The 22,536-nt window shown below is 37.1% G+C and overlaps 1 protein-coding gene across 1 annotated transcript in view; it reads right to left on the reverse strand.

Annotated features, from left to right (window-relative positions):
- Positions 1–22,536, reverse strand: part of arl6 (ARF like GTPase 6) — a 102,695-nt gene that overhangs the window by 78,721 nt on the left and 1,438 nt on the right. The window contains exons 5-7 of the mRNA XM_065295789.2: positions 22,324–22,418; positions 19,511–19,640; positions 16,219–16,274 (exon numbers count right to left, since the gene is read on the reverse strand). Coding sequence (XP_065151861.1) covers positions 16,219–16,274; positions 19,511–19,640; positions 22,324–22,418 — 281 coding nt within the window. The remainder of the gene's footprint in view (positions 1–16,218; positions 16,275–19,510; positions 19,641–22,323; positions 22,419–22,536) is intronic.

Genomic DNA, 22,536 nt, shown 5'->3' on the forward strand with positions numbered 1-22,536 from the left:
ACAAAATTAGTGATTTCTCTTTAGTATCCATTTTAGTCATTTAACATATTTAATTTTGTAAGGGGCATTCCATTAATTTGAAATATAATTTTTTTTTTTTAAGTAACGCAGTAATTACTTTTCCTGGTAATTAATTACTTTTATAATAATGTAACGCAGTTACTAACTCAGTTACTATTTGTGATAAGTAATTAGTAACTATAACTAATTACTATTTTAAAGTAATGTTCCCAACACTGAAAATTAGATAAACTAGTTAATGATATTGCGTAAATGCGCTGGGTCTCTTAAAAGGTCTTCGCGAATTATTTTGTTATAAGACTCGATTATCATACATCACGTCTCTTCTACTGTAAGTACACGGAAAAAATAAGACAAATGATGCGCGTTTGAGTCGGATTTTTATGAAGAATATGTGACTGTTTATGTAACTGGCAAAAGAAAACTTCGCCAACAAAATGTTTGCCAAAAAGCATGCATTTGTATGACATCAAAGTCTATCGCCTAAACATCGATAATCCGTGTCATGTTACTTCAATATCATACAGTATACCCTCAGCATGAAGTCGAGCACACACATTGTCGTCAGTATGGCCTACATGAAACACGCCTGCCCTTTACAGGTTTTTATATTTCCTGCGTCCCCCACCGAACCCCCCTTCTGCGGGATCTCGCAGAATTTCGGAAGTCTCCGCGGCATTCTGCTCTCAGAGACGCGCATTTTTAACTCATTCCCCGCCATTGACAAGTTATCTCGTCAATTATGAGTTAATATTTAACTAATAAATATGCTTTTCTGGACGAATTTCAAAGTGAAAGTGTAATACCACTTTTATCCACTGGATGGCGCCAAAACCGAATTTATCAAAAACGGAAGTTAAAAAGAAGTAATGGTTTATAAACTGCCTTTATGTTTGATTGTCATTCTGAGTCTGATATCTAACATAAATTCTTTTACAAAAACGCAATTTTTTAAGCTTTTTCCTCAAAATGTTGTATTTTTGAAGAGAAATATCCATATTTCAGTGGTTAAATTAAGTGGAAAAAGTAAATATATAATGAAACGTTTTTTCCCCATTTTGTTTGTTTGTTTGTTTATTTATTGTTTGTTTGAAAGCAAAGGGTGTGTTCTTTAATTTGATATAATTTGTATGTTTATATATTTATAGAAGATAATTTTTCCTGCAAGGAATTTTGTGAAACTTTTGTTAAAATCACAAAAATGCAGGTGGGCAACTTTTCTCAAAAAGGCTGGCGGTGAATGAGTTAAAGGCCACATCTGTAGAAAATGTATCTTTTTTATTTGTCTTAATGAATAAATCACAGATATAAAATCAGTTGTTAACACTGATCTATATAAATGACTGGATTGCGCATGACGTCATACTTGTGAAGCCACCGCGCCGCCGTGTTGGTATACCCAAACGTTCTATTAAATCAATGGACATTATCAGATTTTAATGATAAAACATCACTTTACTCGTCTTCGTTTTTATATGTGAAGTTACCCTGTACATTATTACAACATAAACATCCAAAGCATGTAAATAGTTATTTACTGAAAGTTGTACATTTTGCGTTTTAATCAGTTATTATACATTCATCTTTATTACAGTATCAGATCAGCAGACAGACCGCAGCATATTAAGTATTAATGACAATAAACGTGCTCATTCTGAAATCTAAATAAATGATAATGCTTTGTACCGTATGTGCATGCAATAATTTGCTACAGACACACTCACCTTAACGGTTTTTTATAAATCCATTATCCTGCCCGATTAAAACATTAACATTGCAAATAACACCAGAATTAACAAATAATTAACCTACACATATCCTAAAAATTAACCTTGTGTAACTGATACGCTGTAAAGGGGGTAAATTTTGATCATGATTTTGAATGGAAGTCAATGACGCTCTCTGCCGGTTGGGTATACCAAGATGGCGGCTCGAACTCTGCGCTGGCTTCACCTCACGCAGTTACGTCAAGCGTTCTATGCGCAATCCAGTCATTTATATAGATCAGTGGTTATTAACAGTGAAGATCAACAATTAACAAAAATCTTTTCATTTCTCATAGGAGCCAGAATTTAACCGTTTGACAGATTCAATTCAATTTGGAGTTTCACACTCTTCACAAAATGAAAAACTAAATAAAACTCTCAAAATAAAACAGTAGTGTGTGTGTTTCTTTCACTTCAAGCAAAGTATTTTACAAATAATATAACCTTCAACAAAATATTACATTCAATAACCCCAAAAAAGTATTGTTGGACATTCAATTTAACTCAAAACACTGAATGTGATTCAAATTTCTCAGAACAGATCGCTTTCCTTTTAAAACTCAACAGAATACTCAACAATATGAGTTGAAAATGCACAAATCCATAAAATTGATTCAATTCAGTTCAAATAAAAATCATACGGCGCAGTTGAACACAGTTCGTGAATCAAATGATTCAGTTCAGTAACAAGAGTTATTAAACTCTTTCAATAAGCTCAAGTTCAAAAGACAATCTCTCCTTTTTGGTAGCAAAAATATCAAGAGTTCCACGAACGAAAGTCTTTTGTGTTCAAAAGCAAGAAAAAAATTGGAATTTTCCTACCAGGTGAATTTTAGCACAGTTCAAAGTGGAAACGGGTCTGTTGGTGGCTCGCCATTGTGCATATTTAATCACGTCAGATACACAGATTCCTCTCCAAAAGGATTAAATATGGCACAAAACAGGAATCTCTTGCAGGAAATCATGTAGAATATAACAAACAAACAAAAACCAGCCTTGAAGAAATACAAGGCAGATAGACAATCAATATCCAATTCAACTTTTTAACAGCAAAAATCTTAACAGCAAAAATCATGTATACACTTCGATTAAAATATTAAATCATGTTTCAACACTTATTGAACTTATTAACATTTAAATTTCACAATCACATTTCATCAGCATCTTTGCACGTGAAGTTAGCTTTAGCCCTCGTGCTAACGCCGCATTCAGACAGCCAGCGATGTCGCTGTGTGTTGCTCGTCTCTTTCAATGAGGCGTTTCTAAATCTGCTTGTCATAAACAAATGAGTACGATCCACTCCAGTAACTGACGAGAGAAGGATGACGTGAACTTCACTGCTTCGTTCTCATTGGTAGTTGCTCCCGAAAGTCGCTCAACATTTGCATAAAGTTAAACTTTTCTTAACTTTCTCGCGTCGCTGGACACGCCCATACGGTCGCCAACGGTCACTTAAGCTCGTGTCGCCGGAAGTCGCCAGGTTTGCATTGAAATGAATGAGATTGCGTCGCTCTGCTACTGCTTGTCGTTGGCTGTCTGAATGGGGCGTAATACTACAGCTCACGCTGCACTCACGTGGCCCATGTAAACACTTCTCATATCGATAGCTTATTTAGTTAGTGACGCTTTTCTCAAAAAAATTTATTACGTAAAATGTGACTCACCAAGGCAATAACTTCACATATATTCAAATAAGCTCAGTTGCAACACTCCAATTCTCCGTTGGATTTCATCCACTTTCGGTTCATAAATCTTCACTTTGTTGTCCTCTCACTCTGATGACAACTTCACATACTCGAATCCGTTCAGAAATATGACAATTTACTGCATTCAAATTATTTGCGATCTATTTAAAAATTATTACAGAGGATCTCTGAATATCGCTCTGTGTAGCTGCTCCGTTTCATTCTCTCGCTCTGTCTCTAACGCCTGTTTCACACATACTCCGTATGCAGTGCGTTTGCGGTGCGTAATTTTTTACGTAGCCATGTTAACAGGTTAGAGCTTTCACACAGCATATGTATGCGGTCCGTCCGGTCCGTTGCAGATGCGGTGCGGTGCAGCAGTGCTGCCATCGTTTCGGCAGCAAGTCTATTTTTGCTGTACAGCACGCAGCTGCACGCGCTGATTTAAAGTGTTAGCGCATGTTTTGTGGTCAGAATGAACACCGATTTAGACAAAAATGCAGTAATTTCACTCTAAATGGATGTAAATAAAGTTTTTCAGTAGTTTTTTCTGTAATCTTATTTGTTTAATCCCAGTATGAAGCAATTAAAGCAAAACACCACGAGTTGAAAAATTATATATATATAACATCTTGTTAAATATTCTACCGTGTTTATATACATGCATATACATAAAGTATGCTATTAATTTTACTATTGTTTAATTATACTAGTCTTTTAGTTTTTATTTGTAGTAAAACAACAGTAACCAAATTTATATTGTCTCATCACAATATCCATAACCATGGAATTTTTTGTTAAACTAAGGTAATACAAATCATAATCAATCTGACAAAAAACGTTTTGTCAACCTTTAAATTTATGGTTAATTTTTCTAAGGAAAACTATACAAAATGATCTGTTTGAAAGTCGGGGAAGCGCACCTGTCAATCAGCGCTATTATAACAGAGCGAGGCGAGAGACGAATGTGCTCAGTAATGAAAGTAATATGGAATAATGTGTGGATCTTGAATGATTGTAAGAATACATTTGCTTTAAATATGTGACCCGCTCTGGCGAAATGAGTCGGAAGTCGCAACGTTCTATTTTAAGATATGAGCCAATAATGTGGAAAAACAAGGAAATTATCAAAAAAAATATTTTTAGCTAATTTCAAAGAACAGACATTAAAAAATAATCTCCCAAAGTTTCGTAGTCCAAATAATTGAGTAAAGGTGTTTAAATGACTATTAAAGTTGAAGCAGCTTTACTAAATTTGCTGGAAATTGCTTTTCTCAAATCCTCGTCACCTCCGAGCATTCCGGGTATCCCCTGAAACGTCACTATCTCTCCAAATATGGTGTTACACGTTGTTTTAGAGCCAATCAGAAATCTGCATAAACGCTGATCATTTGTCAATGGGAATCCCCGGGGCACGTGATTGGTCCAGCCATCCTCCTGTCAGTCTCGCAGCACTTTCCTCTCCTATTTAACTCTTTTTTGAATTGTTTACACTGTTATTGTCAACTAGCCTACACAAAGATATGATTGCATAGGCAAGCATTATTTGTTTTCGTTTTGCTTTCTGTCTCTCTCAATTTCTCTCACACGCGCACGCGCGCATACACGCGAACACGCACTAGCGCGATCACACACACACACACACACACACACACGCACAAACACACACGCACAAACACACACACGCACACACACACGCACACGCACACGCGCACGCACACGCGCACGCACACGCGCACGCACACGCGCACGCACACGCGCACGCACACGCGCACGCACACGCACACACACACACAAACACACATTCTGGTTTCCATGTTCTATTCCCTTCCCCTAACTCAAACCCCAGCCATCACAGAAACCTTTCTGTTACTTCACATTTTCAATAAACATCATTCTGTTTGATTTATAAGCTTGTTTCTTGGTTTACTGTAATAGCATTTATATTAATGTCTTTGGTCAAATTAAGCTGTAAAATAAATTGTTTATCCCTTTAAAAATGCAATGGATTTTGAAAGATATCTACAAAAAACGGGCAAAAAACTTTAAAGGCGTTTTTCTCAGGTTTTCAGTTGGAAAAAGAGGACAGACAACCTTAATTCAAATGTCTATATCTTTAAAACCATTCAAGGTATGACTTTGACTAGGATATCATTTGAAAGCTTAGGATCTCCTCTTTCCATTGATACCAAAATCTCAATTTTGAAATTTGGGTCACTGTGACTCATTTTGCTGGATCAGGTCACATATAATGTTTGTCATATAACGTTTTGGGAGATAATAATGTTTTTTTTCCAATTGTTATTGAGCTAGACTTGTTGCAGTTATAACAGCGTGTTTGGCGTATTTACCTCAGAGTTTATTTCAGTAATATTGCTGTTTTTCCGGTAATAATAATACAATTTGCATGTCACTATTGCTTCCTTGTCTGTTTATTCATGTCATTATGCTGTTATTTTAATTATGTGAGAATATTTCTTGCCATATGAGACGTTCATTGCCGTTATATAAATACTCTCGTCTATGCAAATATATAAATAGTATGTAGCCTATAATGTAACCATGCCTGTCACCCAGTGTTCGAATTGAAGGGGGTCTGGGGGGTCCCTGACCTCCTATAAGCCTTAAGGGACCCCCCATAAAGCACAAAAATATAAATTAGGGGGGTCCCCTGGTTTTTATTAAAATTAAAATACCACATGAATTTAAAATTCTCATGTTGCGTGTCACAAAGCGAAACTGTCTTTATTTGTCCCAATTTCGCAATAAACTAATTCAAATGACTTCTGTCTGAAATAAATAAACTCGCAAGTGCGCCTCATGCTGTTTTCTGGAGGAATTGACAGACAAACAGTGGCAAATCTATCCTCTCAGTCTGATGGCTGGTCCACCCAGTCACACAAAATATTTTATTGGGGAAGCAGAAGAAATCACGCTTAAATGATAATAAATGATAGTCCCTTTAATACTTAACACCAGGGCACATAAATTCCACTTGAGCGTGTTTGGGACCAACCCTCATTGACGACAAGCACACATACGCGCGTTTGTGAGCGGCATTGACCAGTACATAAACCCTGTGCGTGTTTGCTGTGATTGTTTTTAATGATAGAGAACACGAACCATTTGTTATTTCAGATGAAATAAAACTTATCACTAAGTTAAGCAGATCTTACTTGTAATTGTCATCTATGTGACGCGACAGTCGGCACTCAGCAGCACATCATCATTTCAAATCCGTTTACAAGATGAATTCTCTTGTTATGTTAAATATGAAGTTTACATTGCGTTGTAAAAATGATGAAATTATCTTCATACGTGCTTAATTCATAATGAGAACGTATTAATACAAGCTTTTTATGCTGCTATATTATATAACAAAATAAACAATACATGTCATTTTATATACAAACTATAATTCTATCTTGACAAGCACATTATCTGCTTCATGTTGGTCCGGTTTAATTCAGAGGACTCATTGCTTTGGTGTATTCATTTTCATTTTAAGCCTTTAAAAAGTAATTATTTTAGATGCAATTTTGTAATATTTATAGCTTAAATTATCTAATAAAATTTTTAAAACATTTAAAATCATTTTGCAGAATTCCGCAGATTTTTCCAAAACATTTCCAGAGATAAAGCAAAAAAAGTCAGCATATTTCGTCTGGCCCTGTTTATCGCTCAAATACGCATCATTCAGAAATAAATAACTATATTTATAGAAAGTATCTTTTGCATGTGTTTTTTTTTAACCTTGCAAATGTTAACATGCAAGCGATTTTAAACAATTTGAGCGGAAGATGTTAAAGTGGGCTGTTTTATGTGCGCAAAGACAAGGACGCGTCGCGCACACATAATTAAATGGACGCAACACTCAGAAGCGGACGCACGGAGACGCGCGATTCCTAAAGCACGCAAACACAAAATTATTTGGAAATACCACAGTCTTGGCACCTATTCTCATAAAAACATTCAGTTATGTTTTAAAGTAAGTGCAATCAGTTCAGAAAGAAATCAGATGTTTGTGTTGGTCTGAACGTAGCAGTTCTTATCTGCTTGTGTTTCTGTCATTTATATTAATTAAACAACAGAAAACAAAGGAAAATCACTTCTGTATCTAAAAACTGATTAATTATTCGATGAAGAAGACAGTGTTATTATTCATTTGATTCTATTTATGTACTTAAATATATCTTAGTTTATTTGTAACTTTGTTCTTTTCTATTTTTTATGCTCATAATTTCTTAATTTGTTCTTATGTTATTTTCCCACCCCCAGTTTTGCTGATCTGAAAAGTATTCGATCTATGACTCAAAAAATGCAATGTAATCCATTTAACCACTACTATACTGTATAGTAAAATTATGTAATTTAAAAATGAGGTCCACCCTATTTCACCCCTATTCTGTGTAAAATTTCTGCCCTTGCCAGTGTTTCACACTAATTTGAGGTGTAAAAAATGTTTTAGAGTTTGAGTTAAAGGGATAGTTCGGCCAAAAACGATATTAAACCCATGATTTACTCACCCCCAAGCTGTCCGAGTTGCATATGTCCATCGTTTTTCAGACAAACACATTTTCGGATATTTTAGAAAATATTTTAGATCTTTCTGTTGATTAAATGTAATGTTACGGGGTCCAGCAATAGTCCACGACCTTCAAGTCCAAAAAAAGTGCGTCCATCCTTCACAAATTAAATCCAAACGGCTCCAGGATGATAAACAAAGGTCTTCTAAGGGTAATCCGTGCGGTGTTGTTGTAGAAATATCCATATTTAAAATGTTATTAACGTTATTAACTACCTTCCGGTAGCGCCGCCATCTTAGACTCAGGAGAGAGTATTAGCGTAGTGTACGCACTTTTCTGAGTGACGTATGACAAATTCGGAGGGCGGGGGACAGAGCAGCAACAGAGAAACCGCTGTATGCTGCGTAAGCGCTCATCCTGAATGCGGATGACTAAGATGGCGGCGCTACCGGAAGGTAGTTAATAACGTTAATAACATTTTAAATATGGATATTTCTACAACAACACCGCACGGATTACCCTCAGAAGACCTTTGTTTATCATCCTGGAGCCGTTTGGATTTAATTTGTGAAGGATGGACGCACTTTTTTTGGACTTGAAGGTCGTGGACTATTGCTGGACCCCGTAACATTACATTTAATCAACAGAAAGATCCAAAATATTTTCTAAAATATCCGAAAATGTGTTTGTCTGAAAAACGATGGACATATGCAACTCGGACAGCTTGGGGGTGAGTAAATCATGGGTTTAATATCGTTTTTGGCCGAACTATCCCTTTAAGGGTAATTTGGGGTTTCTTTGATTAAAACCAGGATCAGATGATTACTGATCAAGGACAATCACATCTTACTTTGTGAAATCACAACGACCCTATGAAAAGGGGGTGGGGCTTGGCAAGGGGGTGGCGCTTAGCTAGGGGACCCCCCATAAGCTTTGACATAATTCGAACACTGCTGTCACCTATATTTTCTCTTCAAAAGTTATAATGCTAATTTATATTTTTGATATATGTGGAGATAAATAGACCTTTGATCCATTAATGTGTCCTGACCACTACACTAGAGATTTTATGCGTATGCAACGCAAACGCACAGCATACGGAGTATGTGTGAAACAGGCGTCAAACTGACAGTCTAGCAGCATCGCTGCAGGTTGTGGGCAGGGCTTATGAAAGTGCTGCTAACATTGGCTCTTTGGAGAGTCAGTCACTGAAATAAGGGCTGTGATTGGACAAAACAGTTTTCCTTCTAGAACTTTTCTCCTTTCTTACTTTTCTTAACATTTTTCACTTAATTATTTAAATAATTCTTAATCTTAACTAGTAACTTTATTACCGGGTTACACCATCATACTGCAGCCCTTAAAAAAGTAGCTAGAAAAATGGAACGGAATTATAGAAGCACAAAGTTAGGGGTATGGCGTTACAGCATGGAAAGAGTGTTAACACTACAGACAGGCTATAAAAACCGTCAGATCTACCCATCTCAGCAAGCTCATTCAAGAAAATCATGATAACCCATGTTTCCTCTTTAGTACAGTTGCGAAGAAACAAAAGACTAGAAACAAAGAACAAACAGAAACCAATACTACATTTCAACCCAGTAGTAACAACTTCATGAACTTCTTGCAGGGCTCCCAAAATTTTTAAATCCCTGGTAGCCCTTTGGGCAGGCACTCTTTCATTTTTGGTAGCCCGAAATGAATACAAGTAGCCCGAATAAAAAATACACTGTTTAATGTAGAATATTGATAAATCCTGGATTTCCATGTAAGCCAATATTTCTGCCTATCCCCAGCTAACAATTTGGTTCCGAAAACGTTCTCCTAACATTAGTTTTTGGTTTCTAGAATGTTATTTTCAAGGTTTTTGGTTAATAGCAAGGAATGTTTTCTTAAAGAAAATAAACATTCCCCTAATGTTATTTTTAGGTTATTTTAACGTTCCCCTAAGGTTATTTTTAATTAATATAATAAAATACCTCAACACATCACACATTGTATTTAGATAACATGGTATTTTATCAAATATATAAACAACCAGTGACTTTAACACAATATAGAAGACTTAAAACAGATATTTATTAAAAAGGAATAAACATTCTATTCGCTTTAGGTTAACAGATCTTACCATAGCAGTTTATTTTTGCTAGAATAATGTTAGACTCTGATGTATAACGAAATGACAAATAAACATTCTATTCGCTTTAGGTTAACAGATCTTACCATAGCTGTTTATTTTGCTAGAATAATGTTAGACTCTGATGTATAACGAAATGACAAATAAACATTATATTCGCTTTAGGTTAACAGATCTTACCATAGCCGTTTATTTTCGCTAGAATAATGTTAGACACTGAGGTAAAACGAAACTAAACATTCTATTCGCTTTAGGTAAAATATTTTACCACTGCTGTTTAGTCACCTATCAACAGCTTCTAACATCATATTCTCTTAATAGCGTAGACGTGTCAAGTCGATCGGAAATCACTCAAATATATTTTCCTTCTCACATATTTAAGTTACTTGAGTTCGCGCTGAGCACAAGATCAAGCAGGTGCTTGTGAAGAGCGAAGCCGCGAAAAGCGCGTGCAGAGGGTCGCGCGCATTTCAGACGTGCACATTAAAGGATGGGTTTATTTATGCTTTCACTTCATTTCCTGACAGTTTCACTTGTTACGTGAGGATAATGACTGACAAGAGGACGCCGAAATACATACAATATAATTACCTAACTTAATCTGAGACAAAGCAAAAACATTAAAATATTATTTCCTCCCCAAGATAGCCCGACGGGCAGGGCGGAGATACATTTTGGTAGCCCGACAGGAATTCACAATAGCCCCGGGACGTCGGGCTAGCGATTTTGCGAGCCCTGTCTTGACTAACAAAATTACAGTTATTAGGGAAAACATCATAGCTACGCAAGCAGCCACCACTTTAACCAGTAGTACATTTAATCCTAGATTACCATACAAACATCTTGTGTCATTTAAGGCTACTACAATAGAAGAGCTCTCTAAATTAGTAGCATCATCCAAATCATCGTCCTTTATATAAGACCCTGTTCCCATAAAATTACTTAAAGAGGTATTTCCTGTAGTGTCAGACCCAGTATTAAATATCTTTAACTCATCGCTAAAACTAGGGTATGTTCCAACAGCCTTCAAACTAGCAGTTATTAGACTGCTCATTAAAAAAAAACATACCATGACCAGGGAGATCTTAATAATTTCAGACCAATCTCAAATTTCCCTTTTCTTTCTAAATATTAGAAAAGGTAGTTGCAAGTCATTCTTACTGAATAATAGCATGTATGAAAAGTTCCAATCAGGATTCAGGCCCCACCAAAGCACAGAGACAGCACTGCTTAAAGTTACAAATGACCTCCTTTTAACATCCGATCGTGGTGAAATCTCAAATCTTATATTACTAGACCTTAGTGCAGCCTTTGACACAATAGATCACACAATCTTACTCAATAGACTAGAAAAATATGTTGGCATCAGTGGTCAGGCGCTAGCATGGTTTAGATCGTATATAACCAATCGCTATCATTTTGTTTATGTAAATGAGGAAGAGTTATATCATGCCCCGGTTAAATACGGCGTACTGCAGGGATCAGTTTTAGGTCCTATCCTGTTCTCTTTATATGTAAATCTCTAGGAGACATCATCAGGAAACATAAATTTTCACTGCTATGCAGATGATACCTAGCCTGGCTCCGCCCACCTACGTGCTTCCGCTTAATTTTCATTTCGCTTCAGCAGTACGTCTGGGACTGCTCTGTAGAGTTTCGTTTTCTCCTGCAAAAATCTGCAGGACCAATCAGCGAACAGATGGGGGTGGCTAAGAACAATGACGTTGAGGTCGTGCGTCAGTTTGAGCTGTAGTTCAGTAATGGCAGCGGAGAAAGACGTGAGAAAAGCTATTCGGTCCTTTAACCCTCTAGGCGCCACGGTCGACTTTTGTCGACAAGATGCGTCACTGAATGTAACTGCCGATTTTGTCACATAGGGTGTCAAATTTCATTCATCCCCCCCTCCACTAGATGACAGACATGTCATACTTTATACCGGACTCAGAAAAACATCATGCTTCTATACAAACTCTTAGAGCAAGTGCGCATTGAAGTGCGCAACAGCATATCTAGTGTGCAAAGTGAGTCATTTTATCAGAGCGAAAACCTCAGCGAGTTTTTTCAATACATGATCATATAATGGCATCAAAAAAGCTTACCTGCAATGAAGTGTTGGGTCTTATATTCGCTGACAATGATTCTGAAGGGGAATATCTGCCTTCAGAAGATGCTGGTGATTCATTTAGTGACCACGATTCAGACGCGCCCCTGCTTTGCAATCATCCAGCTGGCAAAGTGAAAGTGTAGCTATACACCAAGCACATGATGAATCCTTTGCCCGATGTCAGTGGTGGGAATGTTACACGGGGTCGGAGAATTCATCGGGTTAGCAAGCGTGTTACAGGTGTGGGGAATGAGGCTGGAGGTAATATGCGCGTCCAGTCTTTTTACCGTGCAAGCAATGTAGAGCGAGCTGCGTCTTCCCGAGCGGGCCCTGGGAGTCTGTCGGGCGAGCGGCCGACTTCCAGTGCTCCGTCCCGTGCACCTCATCACAATCACGGCGACAGTAAAGGCAATAGTCCCAGCTGTGCAAATTCTCTCCACTCGGGGCGCATGCGAGGCAGATCTGGCCATGCGGCTCATAGCAGGAGCAGAGGCGGTGTTACACGGGGCAGAGGAGCCATTATGCATAATGTTAGTCTATCGACGCGCAGATCAGTTTGTTTACTACTTACTATTTACCTGAGCATTCAGTATTGTGCAATATAGCATACAGAAGGTTAGGGACATTTTGGGGGGAAAGAAGTGCTGCATTTTATCATTCAAACATGTGACTTTTCATGAAAATTCAAGATGGCTGCCACATATGACGTCATAATATGCAAATTTAATGGGACATTTTATTCCCCTCCATAAAGTGTGTCATCCTTAATATTTCTCTAATTTACATAAAGTCTCTATCTCTTATCACGTTTAAGATATAGCCTTTTGAAAGTAACATGTCAAAATTAAACGTTTTAGGAAAAAACCTCTGGCGCCTAAAGGGTTAACTGCCGAATATACAGAAGTTAAAGCCGGAGCAAGAACCAGGTTTGCTAAGTTTTGTTTGTCTGATTATTCTGACTTGTTGTTTCCGGACGGTTTCGGTGCATGATATACGTCACGACCACACGTCAGCGATTGGCAGATCCTTATTGACTCTGGGCAGATCCAATAGTTTTAAACTTCAACAATGGAGCTTCATTAACGGAAGTAACGCTTTGCAATAGAGCGTGGCCAGACTCTGTACAAATGAAATGAATGTATGAGAGTCTGGTTGGACCAGGCTAGATGATACCCAGCTTTATATCTCCTCTCATCCTAGCGAAACACACCAGCTCTGTAAACTAACAGACTGTATTAGCAATATAAGTGACTGGATGGCACATAACTTCCTTATGCTAAACTCCAATAAGACAGAGATACTTATTATTGAACGGAATCGCTCAAAACAAAAGTCAGATTAAAAGTTGCCCATAGACAGCTGCACTGCGGTGCCATCTTCCATGGTTAAGAACTTAGGTGTGGTGTTCAACAGCAATTTATCCTTCAATAGTCATATCTCTAACGTCTGCCGCACAGCATTCTTCCATTTTAGAAATATCTAATAAATACCCCATATGCTGTCTGCATCAGATGCAGAGAAGCTTATAAACGCTTTTATGACCTCTAGAATAGACTATTGTAACTCGTTACACGGGGGATGCCATGCAAATCAGGTAAACAGGTATCAGCTAGTTCAAAACGCTGCCGCAAGAGTGCTTATTTGTTCTAAGAAGTATGACCACATAAGTCCAATTTTGGCATCTTTACACTGGCTCATAGTCAAATATTGCATACTAGTTAAATCTCCTTATTCGTTTACATCCCATATAAATATAAATAAATAAATAAATATGAAGAGTTTGGTTCCAAAATGCAATAAATGCCATTTTTGAAAAAAATGAGTTACTGCCAAAATCAGTATTATATCAGGTCAGTATTTAAAAGTAAATTCTTAATTTTACGCAAAATCCAATATCCGCTGTGTTATTCTGTCATCTTTTCTCCCTTTTTTCCCAAAACGCAATAAACGCCACTCCTCCTTTTCCACAGAATGCAATAAATCCGCTCCACATATTACAGCGCACCATTCCACGCAATGTAAACAAACAATGGCGGCGCGTTGAGTACACGGAGTCCTAGTTTTCCTCATCTACTTTGTACTTCGTGATCAACATTGAGCATTGATAAACTTGTGGTGACTGGAAAGAAATGTAAGCCATCAACATCTAATAATTTACGCAAGAGGCACTCGGGAGACAATCGCTTTTTTTTCAACCCCGGGGAGTCAGCCGACATTGGCTTAATTTAGCACCCTCTTGTATTCGAGACATTACTAATATGCTCACTTGTAAAGTTTATTCATAGCTGTTGTATTTTGCTACTTATATTGTCTGTCGATTTTTCTGTGTTTCCCCTGCTTCTTTTAATGTAAAGCTGCTTTGAAACAATTACCAATTGTGAAAAGAGCTATATAAATAAAATTGAATTGTTTCAGTTTATTGATGGATCATAAATCACACTAAACAAACAATATTAACTACTTTTACTAAGTAGTTTTCATTACTTTTAATAAGTTTTAATGTTTACATTTACAGCACATTTCTCATTTTTTATATGCATTGTTGCTGATTTGAGGTGCACACAAATTAGTTACATTGTATATGGTACTTATATTTGTTCTATTTTGAGTTTAAGTTTACTGTGAGGAACTTCAGGCATGGTCCACTGCAGTCGCATCCTGGCACGACAAGAATTAGGGTCCAGGCAGGAACAAAACTTAAGTAGTCGTGTGCCTCCCAAAATTAGCTTTAGGAGGGCCCCCACTCTTCGAGACAAACTAGTATCTAGTCTTCTCACCGTGAGCAAAAAGACTACTTGGCTCCACAGACAGATTTTGGGTATGTACAAATGTGGATTTTGCAACCATTGTTCAAACATCAAAGAATGTAAATAGTTTAATGATTTTAAATCCAACAAGACATATAACATACAATCATTCATTAATTGCAATACCACTTTTGTAGTTTACCGTTTATCTTGTACATGTAGTTGCTTTTATATAGGCCGAACTAAGAGGCGTCTCAAAGACAGAATTTCAGAACATAAGAATGCTATTAAAAAGGCAAATTTTGACTATCCAATGGCCAAACACTTTTACAGTGCACATAATAGCAACCCAGATGGTTTAATGGTTGAAGGTCTAGACACAATTAAAAAGACATTAGGGGTGGTGATAGATTAAGATTATTACTACAAAGAGAAACTTTTTATATATACAATTTGCAGGCCATGACATACCTAGGACTAAATGATGAAATTGACTTTAGTCCCTTTCTGTAATTGTTCTTTTGTTGTTTTTTTTTTCATTTTTTTATAGTTCTATTTATTGGTGTCCTAAAACTAGTGAAATTGCCATCTAGTGGTCTTTTCTTGTATTGTTTACATATGGGAATTCATTACCTTTGTTGATGTCATGAGGACATGATTTTCATAATTGCATTCACTGCAACCCTCATTTTAAAAAACTCATCAGATCTAGACGAATCACAAGAATTACAATTTTTTCACCCAAATCTGCGTATTTGGCTGAAAGGTGATAAGTTTACACACCTGAAAATCACAGCGACCTGTCAAATTCAGGTAACCATAAATTTTATTTTATGAAAGAAACAAAGACAGATTTGTAAAGGGCTGGTATCATATGGTATCAAAATGTGAATTTTTATAAATAAATGTGAAAATAAATACATTTTTACATAAATAAATACATAAATGAGGAAATTAATGAAAGTAGAAATGTATAAATAAATAATGCATAAATAAATAAATAAATAAATGTGTGAAAAAATAATAATACAAAAAGAAATAAAAGTATCTACACTCATTTTTAGTTTTCTTTTATATTTCTTTTCTCTTATTTTTTCTTTATACATTTACTTTTGTATTAATTTATAATTTTTGCAGCCTTGGTTCTCCATACACTTAAACATACCTCTGACAAGAAAAAACATTTACAAAAAAATAAACCAAATACACAAAATGATGGAATGTGCATTTACCTTGTAGCCAGTCTACGCCCTCCTGCAAGCCATCCCCCTTTACTGCATCACTGCCACTAAAAGATAAATAACACAGAGCATTTGTATTAAATAATATAACAGTTTTCATATAAGCATACATTATTTTGCACATTCAAAGTTTTACCTTTTGGTTAAAAACATAAAATTACAGATAGATTACACAAATCATTTCAATAACAAAATATAGCTGCAAGCAGCGATACCAGGGTCAAGCCAAAAAGGGCACAGAATGAAGTAACGTGATCGTCATGATTTTAGATCTAATTTTTCAGTAAATTAAGGCAAAAATAGCTATTTGTCTAATTTTGAGACCACTAGGTGACACTGTACCAAAACAATGGATTTTGCCTAAGGTCATGCTGGTGATGACACCCACCAAATCTGGTGTAAATACAATAAAGCGAACCGGAGATATAGCCTCAAATCTCTTAACCACTATGGGGCGCCCAGAAAAGTTTGAAAAGTTTACAAGTGCTTTCAGAACATGACGCTGATGAACCATACCAAGTTTTGTAACAATACGCCATTGCGTTTGTGAAATACTGAACTTAATGAGAAAATAAAAAATGGCTGAAACCCAAGATGGCCGACCAAAAACGTTTGGTACTGTTTGCCTCGGCATGCCTCAAGGAATCTAACAAGACAACCTTCATGACTTTAGACTCCAATTTGCAGTAGTAAAAAAAAAAAAAAAAAAAAAAAATGTGTGTGGTGATGAAACGGTCTACGGACCCTCAGGTCAAGACCGCCATCAAAACTACCAGGTGTCCTGTCAATGCACTTAACTTTGGCAAAGATACCGCCTCAAATTCATCTTTCGTGCTCTACGTAATATTCGTTGACGCGATATACGAAAACAGGTTCCATAACGTTCCAACACGAATTCCATAACTTTTTGCATAACAAAATCTTAAGGACGAGTTTAAAAAAGTATGTTGTACAAACAATTCAAAATAGCAGAAATATTTACATGACTGAAAATGACATCATAGGGTGCATTCGAATAGTCTTGACCAAAGAAATTTGAAGAAACAAGTATTTCGTATCTAGGACTTACAGTCAGAAGTTATAAGCAAAACCGTAAGTGCAACTTTGGACTGTTGGTGGCGCTAGAGGGTTTTAGAGAGAGACTCCTAATTTGCTGTAGGCAAAACTATTTGTACTGTTCTTTATCAGTGTGCCAAATTTCATAACTTTCATACGTAAGTTTTTATGGGCTGCCATAGACGCAATGGTGGAAGGAAAAGGAATAGTAAGAAGAATATAGCTGCAAGCAGCAATACTGGGGTCAAGCAAAAAAAGGGCACGGAATCTAACAAGACCACTCTCATGATTTTACACTAAGGGTTTCCAGTAGTTATGAGCAAAAATATCTATTTTCATATCGCGAGACCACTAGATGGCGTTGTAACAAAACGATGCATGCACCCTCAGGTCATGACTGTAATGACATATACCAAGTCTCATGTCAATACGCAAAAGTTTTGCGAAGATACAGTCTCAAATCCATTTTGGCGTGCTCGGCATCGTATTCGTTGATGCATTATACAATAACGGATTGGTGTATCTAAAAGCTTTTGATAACTTTTTGCCTGGAATGTCTGTAGATGATGCATACAAAAATTCAAGCCAGTAAAAACAAGCGCTATAGGAGGAGTTAGAAAAAGTAGGTATGCAATATAATTCAAAATGGCAGACAGTAAGTAGGTTTGACTATGATTTTTGGTACCATCGTACTCAGCATGAGCCAAAGAATCAATAGTGTGAAATCTTATGACAGTACTACAATTAAATAAAATGCTATAAACGTTTTAAAATTTTTTACTCTCTTTTTTTATCTCTTGACCACTTTGCAAGTGCTCTCAGAACATGTTGCTGATGAACCATAACAAGTTTCTTAGCAATACGCAATTGTGTTTATATAATACTGCAAATTAAAATGGGTGACACCCAAAATAGCCGACCGGAAACCTTTTGGTATCTTTTGTCTTGGCATGCCTCAAGGAATCTAACAATAGCACTTAATAGCACCTCAAATCCGTTTTTTGAGCGCTGTATAAAATTCGTTGACGTGGTATACTGAAACGGATTGGCGAATTGTTACGAATTCCATAAATTTTTGCCCTGAGTTTCCCTAGATGGTACATATAAATTTTAGGGCAAATCTGACAAAAGCTCTAGGAGGATTTCGAACAAGTTGGTTTTACAAATAATTCAAAACGGCAGAAGAATTTTCATGATGGTAAATTATGTCATAGGGTCCAATCAAATTGTCTTGAGCCAAGGAATCAGAGGAAACAAGATTTTTTTTAAGACTCCAAATTAGCTGTGGTGATTTTTGGACTATCCTCTATCACTGTGCTAAATTTCATAACTTTCCTATGTACGCTTCTATGGGCTGCCATAGACTGCAATGATGGAAGAATAAAAATACAAATAAAATAATAATAAGAAAACTAACGGATACAATAGAGGTCTTCACCCATTCTGGGCTTGACCCCTAATAAAAATAATAAGAAGAAAACTAATGACTTTGATAGGAATCTTCGCCCATTCTGGGCTTGACTCCTAAAAACATACACCTAAAATCAGGGTTAAAATGTATATGTATAAAACAAGTAAATGTTGCATATCGTTGTTGTCTGAGCATTGAGCAAAACCTCATATCTACAAAACCTATACCGTTCTACAGTTGTTTTTTAAAATAATTAATCACTGGTAAAAGTTGATATTGTGGTTTTATATATGGCCAGAAACTAGCACATTGCCCATTTCTCATGCAAAAAAAATAAGTTCTACACACAAGCTATAAAACACTATTGTCTATATGACTTGATGATCCATGCAAATATACTTGGCTCCTCAAATACATGAAGCATTAGATTTTAGGGTTTGTTGAGTAAAGATGCCATACATTTTCATAGAATTAGTTCAATATTTGTGCGGCACTCCATTCACCACAGAGTAAGGGAGGAGTTTCAAGGTTTTACCAACAGTATCGGGAACCAAGAGTATTGAGGTTTCGTTACAGGTTAATTTCAATACGTTTCAATTGTTAAATATTTGCAAAACCTACATGCTAAAATAAAGGGGGATTAACAAAAATGACGATGAAATGACCAAAAATGACCAAAAATCGGAAATACAAAGCTACTGAAATCTGTATGCATAGGAAGTAGAAACCTGTCATTTAAAAAAAATTAATCTCATATCACACTGCTGGACACTGCTGTTGCTGTTTGATGCAGCCATCCAGTTTCTGTTTTCTTACCAGATATGCCAGGGTTTGTCCCTAATATTTTCCAGACACAACAGTTGGGAAACCTTTACAGCAGATAATGCATCTCTGAGGTCCATCTTGTTGGCGAAGAAGAGTATGGGTAGCCTCCTGTGCTTAATGTCTCAATACAAAAATAGAAAGAGGGGTGCTCATTAGGAATGCTCCGGTCAGGATTTTAGCAGCCGGTACCAATTACCCATTTGTCTTCGTGATTGGCCAATACCGATTCTTCAAGCTGATATGTAAGCTCTTTAATGACTGTTATGCTGCGTTTACACCAACCGCATTTCAGGCGTCAAAATCACGTCTACCACGCCTAGTTTGCCGCTTGAACAGTTTGAATGCATTCGCACGTGTAGAGCGAAGTAGACACGCTGAAAAAGCAACCATTTGACCAGTGCTGGGCAGTAGCTGCACTAGCGAAGCTAGTAGTTTAACTACATTTTTCAGTAGCTTGGTGGTAGCTTAGCTGCTTTCTAAATCAAATAGCTTTTCAGTAGCTAAGCTCTTTTTTTGACCAAGTAGTGAGGTAGCTTCCACACAAGCTACAATTTTCCAAACATTTCTGAAGTCGTCCTGAATTTGAGAATAAGCGCGTCATTTTGAATCGACACAGGACGTCGTTTGTCCCGTATGTTCGAGTTGTGCAGCCTTCATTCATACAAAACATTACCACTCGCATTCTGTGAAGACTCGTGCTCTACCTCTGACTGGGTTATGTCATCAAGCCAAGCTAATATAAAAAATTTTAATAAATGTTACAATTGAAACTATTAATATAGTGTGCTTTGGCGGGCACCTCACAGACTCTGTGCAGGCTACCTACTGCCCGCGGGCCCACGTTGGAGACCCTTGTGTTAAGATATGTCAGGGCCAGGGGTTTTTAAATTAAGGCAGCTCAAACATGCATTTTATTCTGGGAGTAGGATAAGACCTGTCCAGCAAACCACCTCATAATGTGAAGTACCTAGGCCTACATTATGCTTGTATAGCCTATAATTACCAAAATGCTTAATGGAAACTGAATAAATAATTACATAGTAAAAAGGGGTTAAAAATAAAAAAGTAGCTTGGATGTAGCAAGCTACTATTGATGTAGCTTAGCTTGCTACATTTCCCAGGGGGGTAGCTTCAGTGTAGTGAAGCTTCATTTAATGTGAAGTAACTGGTAGCTTAGCTCACTACATTTTCCAAGTAGCTTGCCCAGCACTGCATTTGACGCACGTCAGAGGCAAACTCCACTTCTTGTGGGAGGGGCAAGTGCTATGCAGTTGTCTGTTTGCAAGATGACTGATGTTGATTGTGCATTTATCGAGAGAGTTACCAGTTTGTATTTGGTAACCTTACTATAGGGGGAAAATAAACAGCGCGGGTCGATAAACGTCACGTGACTCAAAAGTGAAATGTGTATTACAACTTACCAGGTTGCCCAATGTCCTCACTGACACTCTTCCAAGCAAGGTCCTTTTTATTCCTGTCTCCTCTATAGAAATAGGAACTTGTGTCGTATAGCTCCGGGTGACTGCTTAAGGCAAATTTTTCAACTCGGGCGTCAGCCGCAAATTCGCGTGAACCACAAAAAGCACCATTCGCGCGTACCGCGCTCAGCGCTCAATTCGCGCCTTTCGCGTGAACTAGACATGCGAATGAGGCGGAAACGCGTCTTCCGCGCCACGCCAAATGCCTCATCCGTAAAACCTCCAGACTCGCGTCAAGGCTTCTTCACATTGACTTAACACTGAAATCACTCGCGCTTCACGCCTTTACCGCGGTTGGTGTAAACGCAGCATAACAGTTAACAATTTTTCTAGATAAAGTAATACCACAGATGTTGCCTTTGTTATATTACTTGCAGTAATTAGGTATATTATTAGTTTATTAGAGAATCAAAGAAATTAGCACAACAAATATTTCTTCTGCAAAGAGAAATTTGATATACCCTTAAAAAGGCTTATGTCGATTAAAAGTAATGAAAATAAAACACTTCAGTCCTTACTGTATGAATTAAATATACAGGCATTCGTATGAAGTACAACAGTTCTTCAGTGAAGAGCAGAGAATGATTTTATTGAGAGATGAATTAGGTTACTGTAGCTTTAAGACATGAGAAAGATCGCTTGGTACACGTGCACTGATAACAGGCTGCTGTGTGTGCGCACGAGTTGGGTGTATGCAGATAAGAGCAGCTGTGAGGAAAATGTAAGTTTTAACTGTTAAAAAAATCTGTCAAAACTTTTTTTTCTCTTTACCCATTTTCAGTTTTCCGCGAGTGATTCGCTGTGACGGGCGTCCAAGATGGCGACGGCAGGCAATGCCTACTTTAAGCTTCAAAAACGATCTTCGCAAACCAATGGGTGACGTCACGGACACTACGACCATATTTTTTTTACTGTCTGTGGTCTTGCTGTTAGGACCGGAGCACGTCCTCATAGAAAATATACCCATCACTGTAAAGGCAGAGAGAGAAATACAAATCTGTACGTCGCACATGAGCAACTAGTTATAAAAATGCTCGCACTCCGTAAAAATAACCTCTAATTGCAGCCGCATTCAGGAGCCCTATGATGACAAACATAAACAGAAAGTTTGGTTCATGAGATCCGCAAATTTAGCGAGTACCGATCAAGTCATTTCATGCCATTATCGGCCAATACCTATCTGCGGCCAATCAAACGAAGCATCCCTAGTGCTTATAAGATCATTTTTTCTTTTTTATAAAATGATATATTTGATTAGAGATCAAATCCTGTTGTTTTTTTTTGGATGAAATAGACAGCAAAAAAAAAAAAAATGGAAAGAAATACCAGGATGATTCAAAAGCGTATCCAATTCCTCCTTTGCCACCACCATTCTCAGTTTATCTCCGCTGTCAATTACAAATATAATGGCATGACCATCCCTATAAAAATACAACACAGGTTTCAGAATATAAACCATAAAGAATAATCTCAAGATGAGTGGTGGCACTTTTTCTCAATACAATCAATCAGACTGTACTGTTTTGGAAGAACAAATAA

The sequence above is a fragment of the Paramisgurnus dabryanus genome, chromosome 4, assembly GCF_030506205.2.
Source record: "Paramisgurnus dabryanus chromosome 4, PD_genome_1.1, whole genome shotgun sequence".
NCBI classification, from domain to species: Eukaryota; Metazoa; Chordata; class Actinopteri; order Cypriniformes; family Cobitidae; genus Paramisgurnus; species Paramisgurnus dabryanus.